General features: G+C 43.2%; 1 protein-coding gene across 7 annotated transcripts in view; it reads right to left on the bottom strand.

The window, feature by feature from the left end:
• The window catches only part of ubap2l (ubiquitin associated protein 2-like), a 34,285-nt gene that overhangs the window by 2,360 nt on the left and 12,986 nt on the right, over nt 1–18,939 (bottom strand). For 2 of the 7 annotated variants that reach the window (XM_084081185.1, XM_084081184.1), the window contains exons 8-29: nt 17,057–17,101; nt 15,862–15,968; nt 15,568–15,627; nt 15,406–15,458; nt 15,154–15,239; nt 14,364–14,544; nt 13,135–13,336; nt 12,055–12,377; nt 11,094–11,266; nt 10,688–10,808; nt 9,254–9,293; nt 8,593–8,782; nt 8,295–8,364; nt 7,379–7,688; nt 7,049–7,137; nt 6,568–6,621; nt 6,355–6,436; nt 5,677–5,894; nt 5,161–5,266; nt 3,666–3,791; nt 799–866; nt 317–511 (exon numbers count right to left, since the gene is read on the bottom strand). In XM_084081185.1, the coding sequence (XP_083937311.1) occupies nt 317–511; nt 799–866; nt 3,666–3,791; nt 5,161–5,266; nt 5,677–5,894; nt 6,355–6,436; nt 6,568–6,621; nt 7,049–7,137; nt 7,379–7,688; nt 8,295–8,364; nt 8,593–8,782; nt 9,254–9,293; nt 10,688–10,808; nt 11,094–11,266; nt 12,055–12,377; nt 13,135–13,336; nt 14,364–14,544; nt 15,154–15,239; nt 15,406–15,458; nt 15,568–15,627; nt 15,862–15,968; nt 17,057–17,101 (2,899 nt within the window). The remainder of the gene's footprint in view (nt 1–316; nt 512–798; nt 867–3,665; nt 3,792–5,160; nt 5,267–5,676; nt 5,895–6,354; nt 6,437–6,567; nt 6,622–7,048; nt 7,138–7,378; nt 7,689–8,294; nt 8,365–8,592; nt 8,783–9,253; nt 9,294–10,687; nt 10,809–11,093; nt 11,267–12,054; nt 12,378–13,134; nt 13,337–14,363; nt 14,545–15,153; nt 15,240–15,405; nt 15,459–15,567; nt 15,628–15,861; nt 15,969–17,056; nt 17,102–18,939) is intronic. The other 5 variants (XM_084081186.1, XM_084081187.1, XM_084081188.1 and 2 more) reach the window with 5 other exon arrangements.

The raw sequence follows: 18,939 nt of genomic DNA, 5'->3' as shown, positions 1-18,939 counted from the left end.
CCCTTTTATGCCAAGGAAACAAAAAAAAATCTTCATTATAAGAAATAATTGTTAGTATTGCTGCCCTTCTTCACACTATGTTTTAATGCGCACAAATTCAACCATGTAGCTTTATCAAACACCACATTATCGGCCGCTGTCATCGTGAATGTCATCTTATTTGGCGATACACAGATGGCAGTCAAGGCAAGTAACAGCCAATAATTATATTTGTTCGATAAACGGCCTAGTTGACCTGTCTGCACACTCACAATCACACACATTTCCTGTTAACAGGCAAAGAAACAAACGGTAAAATGTTTCAGGATCACCCTACCTGTCCATCCTGTTGAAGGTGGTGGTGCAGGATTTGAGAGTGAGGCTGCTGATGCGGTGCCAGGATGTGCATGAATGGGGCCGGGGCGTAGCCAGCGGCAGTGGGGGGGTTGATGGGTCCACCACTGCCCAGGGCCGAGGGCAGGCTGAAGGATGCTGCCGGCGTACCAGCATGGAAACCCTGCTTCTCAAACGACTGCAGAAACAAAGATACAATCTTTTTTTTAACTAGATCGACTGCACTCAAGAGTGCAATATCAAAATCCTATTAAGTAAATATGCGAACTGAATACTCGTAAGCCAAGTGTCTATCAACAGTGGACAAAAATAATGGATTCTCACACTAAATGCGAAAAACAATCGACACACTTAAAAGTATAAACTTACAAATTAATGCAGTATTAAAGAGCAAGAGCTCATTCTTTCAAACTTCACTACCATTTCACAATCAGAACAGTCCTGTCAGTGACTTGTCATACTGACCTGAGTCTTTGTGTAAACAGACCCTGAAATGTCTGGTACCCCTGTGTTGCTTGATGTCACAGAGACTCCTGCAGGGGACACAGAGGAGACAAACTTAGCCTGACAAATCTGGAAGCCGATCTTCTTTCAGAAAAACACTTTAAAGGAAAAGCCCTATGGGCATTCAGCCAGTGATTCAGTAACATGATCACTGCCCAAGGGAATATTCTCTCATTTGGATTAGCGTGGCTGCTACAATACACTGTAGTCTGTCATACAAATAAGCGTTCAAAGGGAATTCTACACATTGAGTTTTAGGGTGTTTTCATGTTGCCATACATTTTCACAATTATGATTTTTACCAAGAGTGACGAAAACACAATCCTTGACTTAGCCATGTAACTTAGGTGGACAAATAAGCCAATGAAACATTCATATGATGCCCATCAACATGTCTTGCAACGATCCGAGGAAATGCAGTTATGAGATTCAAATTCCATTAATCCTGGTGGCAAAAAAAAATAAAAAAAATATTAAAATTTAAAAAAAGATGTTTGTATTACTCTTTCAGAATGACAGGGTCCCCACACATTTTTAGCAATGAATTTCCAAAACTTTTCCAAAACTTTTCCAGAATATTTAGCCCAATTTCCAGGCCTATATAACAATCATTCGGCGCAATAATGTGTCTCTTACTCCTATGTAGAATGCCCAAAGATAGGCAGTGTAGCAAAAATAAAGTTTGAGACATACATTAGGCTGCCGTCACACAGCCCGTTCGGCGAAAAACTACTTATGTTACATATTTCGTGCAATATTATTCATGTTTATGAAAATGTTTTGTTTTAACAAACTCAATAGCCAAAAACAATGCATAGCCAAATATTTTTCCAGGACCCTTGATAAATTCCAGGACCTTTGATGATGTTTGATCAATTTCAAACCTTTTCCAGTACTGGATTTTTTTATTTTTTATTTCAAAATATTTCCAGGAATTTCATGACCGTGGGGACCCTGGAATGAATACCAACCTAAACACCCATTTTGGTGAAATTACCCTTTATGCATAACAAATTAAAAAGGAAAGGGGTGAGGGGACAGGATGAGATGATTTAGAGGGTAAAGAAAAAGGAGATGGAGGGGAAAAAGAAAGTTTAGCAGTTTATCAAGTCCAGTCAGCCACAGTAGTCAAGGCACAAGACTATCTGGTGGTTACTGCCATAGTTGTTCTGACGCAGAGATCGCCCGTCTTGCCATGGAGATGCAGAACAGGGTCCCGGTGTGAAGAATAGGAGGACACTCAAAAACACACACGTTTGGATACTTCAATGAGCCTGGAATACCTTGTATGAAATAAAAATCCCACGGTGCCAAGTTCACTGAAATTAAACAAAACTAATGTTCATAAACAGATGATTGAACGTTGAGTTAGGCAAAGTGAAAGTTAGACGGCTCAAAGCCTACAGTCTTTCATAAAAGTCTGACACATTCATTATTGGTTATGGATTGCCACCGTCACCATGTGGAGATAGGGACAACAATTGGTATTTCCTCCTCTAACAATACAAATGAAACTGGCATACATAACTGGGTAAGTGTGGGTTATAATTGTACTAAAAATGTAAAATATTAGAGAGCGATAACACCATCTGCTTTCTTTTTGTCACTGCCCGTCCAACATGGTGGTCCTTCCCTCAAAGACACTGGTAAATCTAACATCTAAAAACTCCAAAACAGGCTTCTCTTCTATTCCAAAAACCAACAGAAGCATGTAAACGGACGACCAAACCCTCATCTACAGCAGGCAACATTGTTTCAACTCAGACAAACATTTGCCACTCCTAACAAATGGGCCAGCGGTTAGGCGCATCAACTCAAAGTTCCGGACCAAGTCCATTCAGTTGAATAGCCACAAAATCCTCAAGCAGTTCGTACAATCACCTTTTTGGAACACAGGATTGTGGGCAAGTACTTTATTGGCTTTATTTTTGTGCCTTTTTCACCTTGCGACCTACTTCATCCTCAGGAGAGTGGGGTAGGTACCTCTGAGAACAGCGATGGGAACATGGTGGAAAACAAGCAGCAGAGAGGGAAAAGCATGAACCACAGCTGCTCATCACCAGTTTGAAGCCAATAGGGAACCCCTGTGCTGACTTTCAACTCCCTCCATTAGTGACACTTGTGACACGTTAATGTATGCATTTACCTTGCTTACTGTTAAGTCACTCTGGATAAAGAGCGTCTGCTAAATGCATAAATTGTAGTGTTTCCTTGATCTGTTCAGCAGTGGTGATCCGCTACAGCAAAAAAGAAACTGTTGTACTGCCAGTGATATGAATTCAGTGTAATTTGAATACTCCTAAATTTATTATAAAATCTCTAGATGCATCAAAGTGCAGTCGGACCATAACTGTAACCATAATTGGGACATGCGTGGACCCAAAGTTAATTGACCCTAAACCCACCCCTGCTGCATGAAATCAAAAGAGAAACACTGTATATTTGTCACACATTACTAAACACAGATTGGACACCAGCAATCACTTATGTTACCAACACAATTGATCAGAATATACAAGGCACGTCTACCGCAACTGAGGCTATGACCTATACTTGTATAAGGCCCTGGTGATGAGTAGCTCTGGAGTAAGGGAGCTTTAACACACAATGGCAGGCTGGGCTTGAAAACAAAATGGAGGCAGGCTGCAGTAGACTGTCCAGCATACATAAACAGAGCAGCAGTTCTCGCTTCAAATCAGCGATGAAGGAGCGGGGACGAAGAGGGAAAATAGGCGATGTGGAAGGACGGCTGATGACACAAGGAGGATGGGAGGTGGGTGGAATGGAAGTTTCATTTTTTCTCTCGCTTTTCATTTGGCGGCACTCACCGACTCCAGGCCCGGTGACAGAGCTGGCTGGCTTGTTTTGTGCGGAAGCGGCAGCGGCCACGGCAGAGCCGTATCCGCCCTTACAGAAATCCCCACTCCCCGAAGCCTGGCCCACATCCTCATAGCCTGCAACAGTCAGACACACAGCCGCAGCCCACAGCGTTAGACACACCAGGCGGGGGGAGGGGGGAAGGGAGCGCAGACTCTGCTCTTAATAGTCGCTTAGTTCTAACCTTTGTGGAGCACCAGGTGAGTGTTGTTTCAGGGTCAGGTTACAGTAGAAATCACAGCAAACTGAAATAATGCCTGTGATTACATAAGACATTCTGGTACCGTTTTTGTCCCAAGTGGTAAACGGCATTCACCTGGTACTGTATTATCTGCAAAACTATTTGAGCGAGGTCTGAGGGGATGGGGTGGGTACGGGTGAGGTTCAGGCAGGGTGTGTACGTGTCCGCAATGGGGGCGGGGGTGGAGGCTGAGCGAGATGGCAGGTGAGCTTGGTGCAGGGGGTGGTGGGGGTAGGTAATGGCAGAAAGCAGCAGACTGTGCAATTTTGTACAAATAAAAAGGCACTATGATTGTAGGTGCACAAAACTCAACATGGTTTGAGAGTAAATTCAGTGTGAATGAAACTAATGTAAGTACAGGATAAGTCAACATTTCATGATGGGGGGCTTGACCTGGAGAAAGGTACATAAAGAAAAAGGTCAGTGTGGAGAAGTGTGAGCTAGCAGCACTCATGGTGTCTAAGGGGGCAGTGTCGAAGATGATGGGGCCGTAGGGGACAGTATCGAGTATGGCGGTGAGTGTTGGAGATAGGGGAGGATTGATGGTGAAGCGTTAGAGGCCAACTCCTCTTGCTGAAATGAAGAAAGCAAGCAATGGAAGACAACAGAAGACCAACCACCCTAACCCCATCTGTTATTTATAAAGTGAGGTCGCCAGGCAACATTGTTGTACGTCCTGCTTTTTTTTCCTCCCGTTTATTTTCCATTGGCAATCCTACAAACCAAGACCAGCCTAGGGAGTTGTTGAAACATACAATTTAGTTTTTGCCCACATTCCTTGTACAGAGTATTTCCTGCTGTTCACAGGCAACAACAATGGCTGCGCAAGATGCATACAAGTTAGCCATGGTCCGTCAGTGAAACTGGACAGAAATGAAAGCGAGCATTAACAGAAACCCATATCGACTTGCAAGCAGCTGCATTCTTAACTTTCAGAATCAGAGGCACGAGAATCGATGCAGGGGACAGGTTTCAAAAGTTGAATCTGAACAACCTATGAACACATGCGGACAAGCATTTTGCTTACGTTAATAGATATTAGTGATGTACAAAAGAAAAGAAAAACAAAAAATCCATTCAAGAGGTTGATACACAATCGACAACAGTCAGTAATACTAAGCAGGTGTAAGTCAACTAAACGGGCATGACCACTGAAGGCATGCCGTTTCCGTGGAGAGCGCCTGGTGTATTGCTCGGTGCCTCACCAGTGCTGTAGCCATGGGAACCGTAGCCACTGGCCTGTTGGAAGGGCGTGGCCGATGCATTCACGCCAACATTCACGCCATGCTGCTTTGACGAGGTAGGAGCCACCTGAATGTAGGAGACAACATGAACAGGAAGTAGTTAAGAGGCTGTGTCCACAGCCTGATGAAAGCCCCCCAGTCACAGGAAACACATGTGCACCTGCTGGGCCTGGTATACAACTCATAGCATATCATCATTACAACAACCTCAAAAAAAGGAATTGGCCAAACATTTCAACCGCAAACGAGGGCAAATGCATTTTATTATTTATTTATTTATTGTTTCAAGTACAAAAAGAAAGAAAAGAAAGTCAATAAATCCATTTTGGATAACTGATTTTCATTCATTTCCTGAATTTGTAAAAAATACATTTAATTGCATTCCTGAACACCAAAGTACAATCACAGATGTGACAAAATGGTTAAATAAACATTCCGTAGTGCTTCTTCCTCTCAGTTTAGCAGGGCATTCCTCACCGGGAACACAGCAGGTCCGTACTGGAAGGTGTTGGGTAGGCCTGGCATGCCGGTGTAGTAGGGCAGGCTGGTGTAGCTGTACCCTGGGGGCAGGGCCGGGTTGAGGAACGGCTGCTGCGCGGTGTGGTGCGTCTGGGTCTGGTTCTGCTGCGTCTGGGCCAGTGTGGTGGCCGGAGCCGGAGATGATGCGTCACCACGGCCGAACTTTGACAGGTCACCTGTGGAAATGGGAAGATGTTTGAGAGAAGAGGAGGAAACAGTGAAAATTGTGTAAAGCCAAATTTATACTCCGTCGCGTGATGGTGTCACACGCCGAAAACAGACGAGAATAGTAGACCAAGCTTGTGGATCGGCTATTCTGGGAGCAAGAGATCATCGGGTGAAGTATGAATCGAGGTTAGGAGGAGATTCCATTCATTGTGGAGGATTTTACATCCTGGGGCAAAGCACAGCACTACAACTGCCAGAGCTTGGTTTGTCCTGGTACTGGTAGAATATTACACCACTATCTGTGCCGGGATTTGGAGCTTTGATTTCACCTGAGGCCACTCTAGCAACGTGTGCACTCATCAGGTGACAGACACAATCGTCAACCGGATGGACGTTTGGATGGATGCTACGTAATGTTACTTTTGGTTACGTAAACCCCCGGAGCAGACTGCCAGGTAATGAGCTCACCAGAATAAGGGTTGCTGGTCAGGCTGCCATCTCTGCCAGTCAGTGCCGTTGCAGGAGTTGCAAATGGAATGCTGTAGTAATCCTGACAGTGGAGGGAGGGAGAAAAAAAAAGTAGTAATTTCGTCATAGGAAAAAATAGGCAATTGGCTAAAATGGCATCATTCTATCCATAAATCAAAAAGCACGTTAGTACTTTTATTAGGCTAAACTCACCAGTGGTATTCTGGTCTGTAGCATCTGTAGGTCGTCATAGCCATACACCTGAGGCTGAGAGAGACAAAAGGTTACTTTAAAATGTACCACTGCTACACTAGTCATAAGACCAGAGATAACAGCATGCTTGGGGATCAGAGCTGTCCAACTGCACTAGTTGGACAATTATGCTTTGCAGCGCAAGGAACTGATATGTAAAACAGCACAAATCGTAAAGTGAAGTTGTTTTTTATGTCTGTAGCTGTCTCAACATCCTGCAATAAAATTGTTTGTCCTGACTAAGTCATTAGGAAACACTGGATTCATCCGAGTGAGTCATACTAGTCCATTTGTCTGTCCATTCAATTAATGAATTCCATAGTTGCCACTTCTAATCCTCACAATAATTATAGGATCAAATGGAGGATAAACTAACATTGTAGAAGTGAGGTCCAGGAAAAGGACCGAGTCCCCCCTGTGCATGGTGTAGTGTGCGACTCACAGGGTAGGCGTGCAGTAGTCCAGGTGCCATGATGTACGGGTTGGGCAACAGAGGGGGCACTCCAGGGGGAAGGTTTGGTGGTGCTTTCCCTGTATGCAGAAGTAGAAAAAAAAAGACAAAACATTATATTCAATTCAACAAAGAAAAAGGTACAGCAAATTAAAGGTACAACTAGTCTCTAATGTCTGTCGGCTAACAAGTACATTAAGATGTTTAGTATTTTTGCCATTTTAAGATCAATAAATCATGCAGATTGAAAACCTACCCTCCCACCTCCCTCACATGTTGATCTGTAGGGGAGAAAATAAACATCCACATAACATATCTAACCTGAGGACACTGCTGAACTGCGCGATGAGGTCGACGAGGCCATGACCGACGTGGAATTTGACCCAGCTGCGATGGCCATTGGGGGACCCATTGAGGCCGTGTTGAGGCCCATGGCCAAGGTGCTGGCGGCGACCAGCCCTGAGGGGGTCAAGATAGTGGAGGAGCCCATGGACGAGGCTTGGGGTGCCCCAAGGGAGACCTGCACCACCGCAGCCGCTGACGAAGGGGGTACCGACGAAGAGGCCACGGCTGAGACGGAGGAGGGGTAGGAGGAGGGATGCAAGCTGGAGTCACCGTCTACGCCAGGGTGCTGCAGAGAGGATGTCGTTCAGACAAATTATATTAGATGTCCATTAGGGGTCGAACGGATAAGTTATCCGTTATCTGATGCATCCGCTATCGCAGGAAATGCAGTTTTCAGACTGTTGCTTTTAAGAGATGGAGGCAAATATCCTCATCACATACACAGACAAAATATGAGATGTTCTATTATTCAGGAGCCTGGAGTTAACATTATCCAATCAATTAATTCCTCCTATGACAGCATTTCATCCAACAGTTTATCCTGCAATAGTGAGTAGCAGATGCAAGCAACCCCATGCCTACGCTCACCCTGGAGGAGGTTCTTCCCTAAGCTTTTTAACTCCTTTCAGCCTGACATCCCTATTCTGGGCATGACAATAGAGGCACACATTGAGAAAATAATCATTCTTATCCCCCTAAGATTTTCTAACATTTTCAAAAAATGTAATAGTGAAAATAACAATCCACAAGCTCACAATGCATTGCATGAGCCTGTAAAACAGCTATATTCGCTATTCATAGTACAACAAAGTATGCAGGGCTTAAGTGGTTAATCCAGGTGGGAAATGCCCCAGCACATACTGTACACACACACGTACATACAACCACTCACCACCATTAAGCTTGAACTAGATGCTCGGCCTGAAGATTGAGCGAGGCTGTTCTGTTGTGTTGCGAGAGAACTATGGAAGGAAGACAGAATCAGAGCAGTTAAGGCCAATTTATACTTTGTGAACGAGCTCAACATAAATTACATATTTACAACTGGAAAAAAAAGTGATGATGTGAGTCATGTCTTTATTTTGCTTAATTTAGCTAAATATAAATTGTGTTTAATTTGATGAATCACTATAGAAAATAAATATCTGAATATGCTAGTGAATTGAAATTACGTATTTGAGCTGTCTTACTTGTTATGCTGGGGTGGGGGGATAGTACTTGGGGGCAGGTCTTCACTGTGCCCCAAAGCACTGTGGGACGTCTGATTGGATGTTGGCAACAAAGAGGCGGGACTTGAGCCGCTGTCCGCCAAAGCTCCCATGCTTGAAACTGATGCCGCTGTAACCGAATCAGAGGCCGACACTGCAGAACCTGCTGCAGCTAAGAGGAAATCAAAGAGGTCATTTCTGTGATATAGCCCAACCCACAATCAGACTGAGAAACACACTAAGAGGAAATAAAATGGATGCTTTCTAGGATTAATTCCAATCCAGAGAAATACCTAGTCATCAGACAGGGAAAGAGGACGTTTCTGGGATAATAGTTCCAATTCAGAAAAATACCTAATCTGACTTGTTTTCACCAACAACTTATACAAAACAAAGAGCAAATCAAAGTCACATTTTAGGAAATTACTTACATGCCTATTATGGGCATGTCATAATAGTTATTCCACATTCTGCAAAAAATAGCCATAGCAATGTTGAACTTGTAGATCAGCTATTTTGGCCAAGAGACTTGGTGTAGAGGGAAAAGAGGAAGAGGTCAAGTACAGACCCCTGAGGGACCCCGGCCAAGTAAGTATATAGGGTTCAAGTGGTAAATGGAAATAAAGCACATTAAGACACTTACCTTCCACAGATTGCACCGTCTGCATTGAACTGAAACCATTCTGTAAAAACAAAAATGAAGGTGAATTCACTTGTTTCTATTGAAACATGCAACTGAGAAATATTTAAGGGGGTGTGGGGTTCTTGGCAACAGAATCATTAATATCATTGGTTCATGTACGCAGCATTGCAACTCTGTGTGAGGCATACAACCACTCATGCTTTATAACAGCCCTGACCCAGTAAAAATAAGACCTAGAAAGATACATCGTGAAGCATAGGAATATCTAGACTGAGTGAACAAAATTAATAGCGCACACACTTGACTAAAGCCCTTTGCATCTCCTCTAGGGTGCATGGGCCGTTGACAAATGTCCTCCATTTCACTCGGTTGCACACTCACACACATTATATAAAACAGCACAACATGAATTGAAATAATCTGTAATACATTATTAATTTCACCCATTGATTCAACTTCAATTATGAAGATTGCACAGTTTAAAGGATTATGGAGACAACGGAGAGACTGCCTCTAAGAGGATGCAACTCAATATTATGACAGTTGTCATAATAGATTAGGGTAGGCAGAGAGAAAAATATTTATTGATTGATCAAGCACAAAGAAAAACCAGGATAACGGTCAAATAGGCAATCTCTCCACAGTTAATCCCCTCACAACTCTGGCCCAAACCCAAAACTGAAAACATTCTAATTAATCACTAGCTGGAGCACTCATCCAATGTCATTTTGACTATGCATGCACCTCATAGTACTCTTGCATCTCAAAGGCACTAAAATCAACACTACAGTACAGACCTCTCAAAACAAGCGAATCAGACTACTAGGACTCACTTAATCTCTGCTCACTATGCTAGGGTGGGATGGCTCAGGGTAGATGACAGAGTACAGCAACTTGCAATGGGCCTGGTTTTCAAGATACTGGGACCAGTGCCCGTGTACCTGTCAAACTACTTCAAAAGAGTGAGAAACGCACAACAGGCACAACACCAGAGGGAGCTCCACTGATCTCATTCTCCCCAGATTCGGCACAAACATGGAGATTCTTTCTATTATGCCACCAAAATGTGGAATGCCCTACCACCAGCCATCAAAAAGTGAGACTCCCTACCCTCATTCAAAACCGCCATAAAAGAGCACCTGTCTGCAATTTGCAACTGGACCTAGACAAGTCTTCTAGCTTGCCAGAAGAAATTACCCCCCACTGTTTGTCCTGTAAATATACTTTTATCACTCCTAATATTGATGATTTCTAGTATAGTAGTGTATGTCTTTATACGTCTTGATGAATTGAATACATAGGACCACAATGGAAACAAGCCCTCAGGGCTTTTTGCGTCATCCTTTTAGCATTATAGTATAACTGTAACTGTACTTTTTGTAAAAGTAAATATTCAATCAATCAAAATCTCATCCATAAAGACTATGACCTCACCTTGGGCTGCATGTCCTTCTGGGGAGAGGATGAGACTGAGGGAGGGTAACGTCTGGACTGGGAGGTTCTCTGCTCATACAGGTCCATCTGACTGGGGTTGGGGAGAGCAGCAGTCGACTCACTGGAGGTTGTAACAGCATAATGAACAGTGGGTGCAAAAAGTGACCCCAAAAGAGTTACCCTTTCTGGCTTCATTAGTGCCAAACTGAAGTTAAAAAGTAATTTAGAACTACACTGTACCAAAAAAGCTATCAATATAGCTTCTATATCATTTCAGCTACTACTGAGACCATTACTGAGACTAAGCAAGCGTGGTGTTTCGCCTAAAACTGAATTGTTGTCACTTTCTTACACAATCTCTCAATTTAATTACACCCGGTGTGATGCGCTATTGAGTCGTACAAACCTGCTAGGACTGGTGTACATGGTGTTCTGAACCTGGTTGGCTGGCGCGGTGGTGGCGGGGGTGGAGTCATATTCTGGCAGCACTGGTTCCGACCCAAACTGCAACGCCCCAAACTGGAGATTGAGGCCAGAGATGTCTGATGAGCCTGGCATCTCTACTGCCATCGCTGGAATCTGTACACATTAAAAGGAAAAGGATGTTAAGAGATCTTTTCAGCAGTGGTTCCAACATTGTTTAGGAAGATGCAATGTGGGAACATCAACACTGGCACATTACAGAGAAATAAATAAAAAGCTGGGAATAAAATGCATCATCATCTGCGTTTAAGTCCGGAGACTCCTGTCCAGGACAGGCTTCAGACGCGCCTCAGTGCAGGAGACTTGGCTCAGATCTGAACCCATTTGATTTGGCATCAGGAACCCGTATGCCCTTGCTGACGTCGACCCCAGGCAGGGTTCAAACCCACGACCTTCCACATGAAACGCATATGCTCCAACCGCTACACCAGGACGGCCCTTTGGTTCTTTTTTGCATCTGTATGCATTTTATCCCTGACAAGCACAACATGTCTAACGTCAGGCTCTAACGGTGGGCAGAATGTGAAGTAAGCGCAGATGGAAACTGCCAGAGCAAGTTAACATCGCAGCCTAAAAAAAGATTATACAAGCCAGATGTTTGGATTGGGTTTACAAACCATCTAAAATGACATTGTTTAGATGGAAATTTTACAGTTTGTTTCTACCAGTATTTCATTTCCTGATTTTGTATCTTCCGTCTATATCAGTTGAGCATTTGCTTATCTTCTAATAAATTAAGACAGACACCCAAGCTCAAGTGAAGTCGACACTTAGCAAACAGCATGCATTTCTGCTAATTGCCATTTTTCCCCTATGCCATATCAAAAAATATTGTAAAGGCATCAGACAAAACATTTGAATACATGATGTGATGATGACGATACCTTTGTAGTAATGGAAGTTCTCTTCTTCTGCTGTTTTAGTTTGTGCTGCTGTAGTGGTAGAGGGCTGGAGCCCTGCGTGTCTGACGGACCCGGCGAAACTTGCTGACCCAAAGTAGGGGCCGCCACCATTTTGGGGAGGGATGAGGCAGGTGGGGGGGCTACGTGGGGTGAGGTGGAGGTCTGTTGGGGCAAAGACGAAGATGGAGGCAGGCCCTTGTCCTGGAGGAAAGCGTCCAACATGGATGAGGTGGAGGTGGTGGACTGGTAGGGCTGGCGCTTGGTGAAGGGGGTGTGGACCGCAGATTCCGGCTGAGTCTTCATATCTGCATGGAAAATACAAAAATGTTCCCAGCTCAAACATCGTGATTGTAAACAGGCAGAATTACCCGTGGCAAAGTTGGATGAAGCTCTGTCTTTGTGTTAGAAGTATTAATTTTATTCTTTTGGACTAAGGGTTGTAGGTATTTTGTATGGCTTCCTGTTATGCCCACATCTGGTGCTGCTTTGGTTTTTCAAGAAAGAAAGAAATCTTACAATGGCTCTACTTCCCGTCTAGCCTGTATGTTTGTTGCTCACGCTCCATTAATGTGTCCTGATGAAGGTGCAAGTAAAAAGTGTTGCTATGAGCAGAACATTTCTTCCTTTATCCTTTGGATAAGCTTTGACAAACTAAAGTGAGACAGTTGTGTTAACTCATTGAGTGCCAAAAGACGTCAAAGAAGTCATGTGGCCTGACGCCCTGAGCGCCAAAAGGCGTCAAAGACGTCATGAAAAAACAAAATCAATTTTTTTTTTGGAAAAACATGTTCAGAACCCAAGATATGATGATTTGAAGATTTGCTGCTCCATCCACTCCTTGTTTAACCTATAACTTAAAAAGGCTGTATCTCGCTTCCTAAGCACTTTTTTTTTTACAATGAATTTGAATGGTGGCACTCAGAGCCAAAATTCAAAAATGAGCATGGCATTAAATGAGTTAACTAGAACAGCCATTTTGTTTGGTGGTCACTTGTGAATTCCCAAACAACCCTAGACAAACTAACACAAAAACAAATGATCTAAACAAGTTTGTGCTCTCACCATACTGCCCCAGTGTCGAGGGGCTTGTATCCCACGAAGACGGAGTCGTGTTGGGAGGCCCACTTTGTGAGTGCTGGGCAGCCAGCTGGGCCAGTGCCTGGGCTGTTTTGTACTGCTCCAGGAACTGGGAACCAGTGGTGGTCCCTGTGCTACCTCCTTTAGGGTCTCCCACGTCCCCGAAGCCCTTGCTCAGCATGCCCACCTGCAATGATGGTTATTACTTGAATAGTTGTTCAGTGGGACAACGTGGTGGGTTTCAAACACATGCTGACTTGGAAGAGTTTCTGCCGGCCGTTGCTGGTTTATGTTATCTTACATTTCTGTCTCTACTGTCAACAGATTATATTAGAGGCCCATTCCAAAGGAACATTAGATTTTCTATGATTATGTGGTATTTGGATAGTGTATTGACATGTAGGATTATTGGAAATTGGGGTTAGCAAATTATTTCAAACTATTTGTCCTAAAACTCAGCTCATCGTTCATTGTTCGTCAGGCTTGAAATTGACATAGGCCCTAGGGAATTACTGTTCAGTTCTATTGTTCAGTTCTCACCCAAATACAAGCAAATGCTTGTATTTGTCAGAGGGGGGGGGCTGAAGTAAGTAAGCTTTTGTTGTAGGCCTGACCTGTATCAATAGAAAATTCCCCAGGAGGAAACTTTACAGCCAGTATAGTTTTTATTGGCAAGCATCACAGTTCCATTTGACCCAAATGAAGCATAACTAGCTAGCGGAAAACTACGGTTACAATAGCATTGGGCCATCAAACTGTCAATCAAATAGCAGTTGTCAATGAAAATGACAACCCTATCATAGAGGACAGGTGCTAGAGTAGAAAAGGTGGCTGTAAAATGAAGTATTTTTTTGTAAATATGAACCCACAGATGCTTTCAGTAGAATGACTGCACTTATAAATTGATATGCAAACAGGATTTTAAGCCAACGGAATGAGCCTTAAACATGCCAACAATGCCAATTGGATTTTGAGCCAATGGAATAAGTCTTAAACAACCAATAAACCACCTGAAATGTTAATAGGCATAAATAGACATACTGGAGACACTGCCAGAGACTTGCTATAACCTAAATATATATATAGGCTATTATGCCATTAGCTGAAATAGAATACAACTCTAACTGCAGCGGAGGACAAAACAATAGTGTACAGACAGAAGAGAGCAAGAGCTGACATGCATGTATTCAATCCACTACAAAGGCTTAGCTCACCATGCTGTGCTGGGTATAAGGAGTACTAGAGGGTGCCTGAGAGAGCGGCACCCCTTGCTTGGAATTACTGAAGACCAGTGACTGGGGCAATGAGGGGGGCTGGGAGGTTTCCATGGGGGCATTCTCTGGCTCCGAAGAGGACGACGGGGGAGTCTTGCCCAACAGCACTGCCAGGTCAATCCTGTGCGAGGGGGCAGAGATCAGGGTCAGAACAAGAGGTTTACTAAACCACTGGTACCACGACGGAAATCCCGCCCCTATAGACACTCTAAACCTAACCCACAGTATGATTTTTTTCTGTAAAAAAAAAAGAAATTATATCAATGCTCAAATGCATTGATATAAGGCTCAAATGCTCTCAGGCAGGATGCCATCTGTGCCATCACTAGTTGTTGATATATGACTGACTGATTTGTATACTCTTGTCTATACTTTTGTCTAATAAAAGTATATTTTCCTAAATCTGGAGACAATTCATATGTAAACTACCCCGATTATTACTGTGCACTGTACTATATAAGATATAAGACTTTGTGTTTGAGCATAAATATGCATTTTAAGAACCCAACTTTTTTGAAGCGCGCACATGGCGCATTCCTCCCCCACACCTTCAACATCTGGCTAGGGGAAACACTGATGAGTAATGCTGGGAACCAGGCTACATCAAATGGGGGGTTTGTGGCCAATGCATATCAAACTGGGGGTCCTTGAAATTAAAATGGTTGAGAATCACTGTACTAAACACTATCAGTGAGGGTGTAGTTTCCACTTTTAGGGCATCACAACCCACCTCTGTCCCTTAGTGATGGTGACATTCTCCTGAGGCAGAGGCATGGTGGCCACACTGGATGCTGTGAATATCTTGGTCTCTGACAACTGAGAGACAGAGACAGGGAGAGAGAGACATACAGACAAGTATCAACACCAGCTGGCCTAAATGCATTAGTGACTTAGCTCTGGTTCAGAAGTGCTCAAATTAACATTATATTTAGGTTCAGTGTTGAAGTACAACAGGTGGTTTTGAGCTCAAGAGACAACTCACATCCTCATTCCAGTCCTCAGTACCCCACTCTTCTGTTGGGGTCCTCCAGGCACCTACAGCATGAAACAGAAAGGGCTCAGTACTCACACACAGGGTAAACACAGCTTCAAAATGAATAAAGGTTGCCTAAAACTAAGTCACACAGCCAAGAGGCTGGCTTACCAGGAGCGGAATCAAACTTGGGCTGATAGTTTGTGCCCTCTCCTGCCGAGTATTCCAGCCCTAAAGAGAAAATAAAGTAGAGGGAGGTCAGAGCAGAGTTTTCATTCATAAAACCAAGTGACTGAATTTAGAGGAATAAAACAGTCAGTGAAACCATATTAAGACTTTCATTTATACATACAGAGGTCTTAGCTGAAGGAGCCTCATAGATGAATCTGGACAATAATGTTTAACAAGCAGGTGTCTCCTCAATGTAATTTTAGTCGGAGGTTAAACATTAGTTGATTAACTTACTTGCTCCTTCCTCAGGCTCCATGCTCACTGTGTTGTTCCAGGTACTGCCCCCTCCGTAGCTCTCCTCTGTCTGGGCTGGCTCGGCGTAGTCAGCAGGGTTGAATGTTCTGAGAGACAGTGATGGAGTAGGCCTTATAAGCATACAGAGTCTGGTCTACAGGCCTGTCTGAAAACTCTCGAGCTCATTGTGAACACTGACCACTGGTTTACAAACAAAAAACCATGGTTCTTTGTGTCTTGTCAAAGCACATATAGAGTGACAGCTGCACAGGCCTCAGTCATTTGCTGCTGAAGATAAAGCTGGTTAGAGTCTAGTCTGGGAGCACACTCTGCATCCCTATCCAGTGGTTCAGAATGGTTTCATCCAGTCAACCATACACTGCCCTTTACGCTGCCAGTGTTTTGGGATACCCTGTACTAACTGAAGAAGCAAACATAAAGGATGAAACTGCTACCGCTTGGGAGAGCAACAAACTAATATATGGATTTGTTTTTTGTTAGGTGCTCTAATCTCCATTCATCCATGAGTTTTCACTAGGGTGCAATGTCGACATATGGTACATGTCATTTGGTGGGTGGTTTAATGCAAAAGACCTGACAGTACCATGTAAATTTCATGTTAATATGAGGTGTAAGGGAATTTAAACTATAACATGGTTAGCGTTATAAGCTGTTTGCTGAGCTATGGAAACTGTTGTGGGAGGAAGTATGGTCAAAGCAGGAAGTGATCGTAGATGCAGGCTACTAACGGTGCATGAGTAATCATCTGCAATGACAGACTTATAGGAAGCCAGAAGCAGAAAAATATCCCAAGCATTGTTTTGCTTCTTTTCATCACCCACCCTCCAACCATGTGTTCCACAGAGGTCTCTAACAAATCTGATGCATAACAGCAGTAGTTTTGCAGATTATAGACAGGAAAGAAAATCCACACACTCAAGCTTTAAGCTTCAACACTTCACATCAGGACTTCTGTGGAATTTTCCAAATTTAAATCTGTAGGCTTCTAGAGGGCTTGCATGGACAGGTTGAGGCCTGAGTGTTAACATTCTGCCCATATCTATTCGCTGGCATTTTTTCTAGCATGCTCCGAATACTGCATCATCATAACTTCTGCTTTCATGGCACTGGCAAATACCACCCCCTGGCAGAAAGCAAGATTGACACACTGACACACCAATGGTGGTGCACTCACCTCTCATCTCCTGACAAATCATATCTGGGCCCTTTATCAATCTGGCTTTAAGAGGGGAAAATAATAGCAAGGATTAGAAGCAGCACAATAAAGGGGAAAGTACAGGATACAATGTGTGTGTCCTCCATGCATAGTCACAAGTCACTGTCTGCAACACTGAGCACTTTACAAAAACATACAATAAACACTGCAAGGTGGAAGCAGTGGCACTTTTCTGCAGGTGTTTTGTTAGTCTAAAAATAGGGAACGGGAATGTCACAAGTTTGTTTAATATTTCCTTTATCATAAAAGCATCTGACTCACAGGGCATACAAGTTAGAAAGGCATGCATGTAGTGGGTGGGAAACTTAATTAGCTTTTAAAGAAAATAAATGAAGGTAAATCACCCTCTTAACAAGTAGTTGTTTACACACTCAAATGGCCAGTAGAGTACGTAAGCAAACATAACCAGCCACAGTTCAAATTTACCAAGGATTTCCCTGCAGCACAACCAGTTATTGGTCACATAATTCTAAAAGTGGATTTGAAATCACACATGATAAGCCCCCTCCCCCCAGACCCTTTCCTAGCTGTATCATTAAATAAAGCAGAATAGCTTGAAGATACGCCTTATTAATACACCAGCATTTGGCTATTGTATGATGCCAATTTCCCACCCTTCTCATGCAGCTCGTAAGCACAAGGTCTATAAACCACACAACCCAGAGCAGCAGTGGAAGCAACAGACCCTTCAACAGGGATATGTTGAGGGACACACTAAGTATCCATCAGTCACACTACAGTACAAAGCAAGCCAAGCCAGTATGCTATCACTCAGAGTGGGCCATTAGTGTTATGTGGGTTCCAAGAAGCCAAACTTGTCAGCAGTGTATAAACAGGAATGGAAGCTGGATTTCTATAGCCGTTCTGCAGCAGCAAATGCATTAGCCCTCCATTTACATTGTGCATCCCTACACAACCCTGAAATTACACATACACAGGTTAAACAGATGGGAGGACACACTTCAAAAAGTAGTTAAGAAAATCCATTCATGATTAACGGTAAATATAACAGCCAAATTAATCGTGATTATGACCACTGGTACCAGAAGTTAAGGCAAGATTTCATTGGCCTTGGGCTGACAAGGGCATTTGTTAGACGTTTGGATTGGAGGTTCAGTGTAATCTAGCAGGTCTCTTGACAGCAACTGCATTCCATACATTGTAAAATCCTGAATGTTAAAATGCAACTCTAACACTCAGGATCTTGCCATTTTCTCTGGTCATCAAATGTCTCTTGCACACCTGAAAATAATCAATTTTACAGGTACGCTGTTGGAGTAAATGTACACAATCCAAGCGACCAAAAAAACCTGTGCACCTTTTTCACTTGTTCAATAAATACATAATGGCAACAATTCTATCAAGGACCTTCTTCGAGCATATCAGACTGTTTAGTATCCAAATAGTTTCGAGATTAACACTGCTGCTGCAGAATATATCTCCTTTAAAGAATCGTTTTGAAGGAAACTAGTTTCAGCAAACAAGGTCTTAAGGTCTTGATTAACTTGTTACAGTGAAACACGTTTACAGTTTGGGTCACTGATCTGGCCAGAGGAGCCGCTTGGAATCCTACAGGCCCATGACAAAAAAATAAAAATAAGTCAATTGTTATTTACAAATCAAAATCTATAAACCTTAAGATCTTTGTGGGCCCCTCGTCAACCCATGATCATTGGAATTTTGCCAACATTTCATCCTAAACGGAAGCCCTGGAGTTTTAATGGCCTGTACAAACTGCCCTACAATTCTCTCAAAATTGTTTGCATATGGACAATACAATATTCAGTTAATCAACAAGCTTACTGCCAATGCAGGCTGTGCATTCCTTCATCCTATTTTCT

Source organism: Gymnoscopelus microlampas (assembly GCF_963454915.1).
Source record: "Gymnoscopelus microlampas genome assembly, chromosome: 15".
NCBI classification, from domain to species: Eukaryota; Metazoa; Chordata; class Actinopteri; order Myctophiformes; family Myctophidae; genus Gymnoscopelus; species Gymnoscopelus microlampas.
This window is presented reverse-complemented; position numbering and strand designations above follow the sequence as displayed.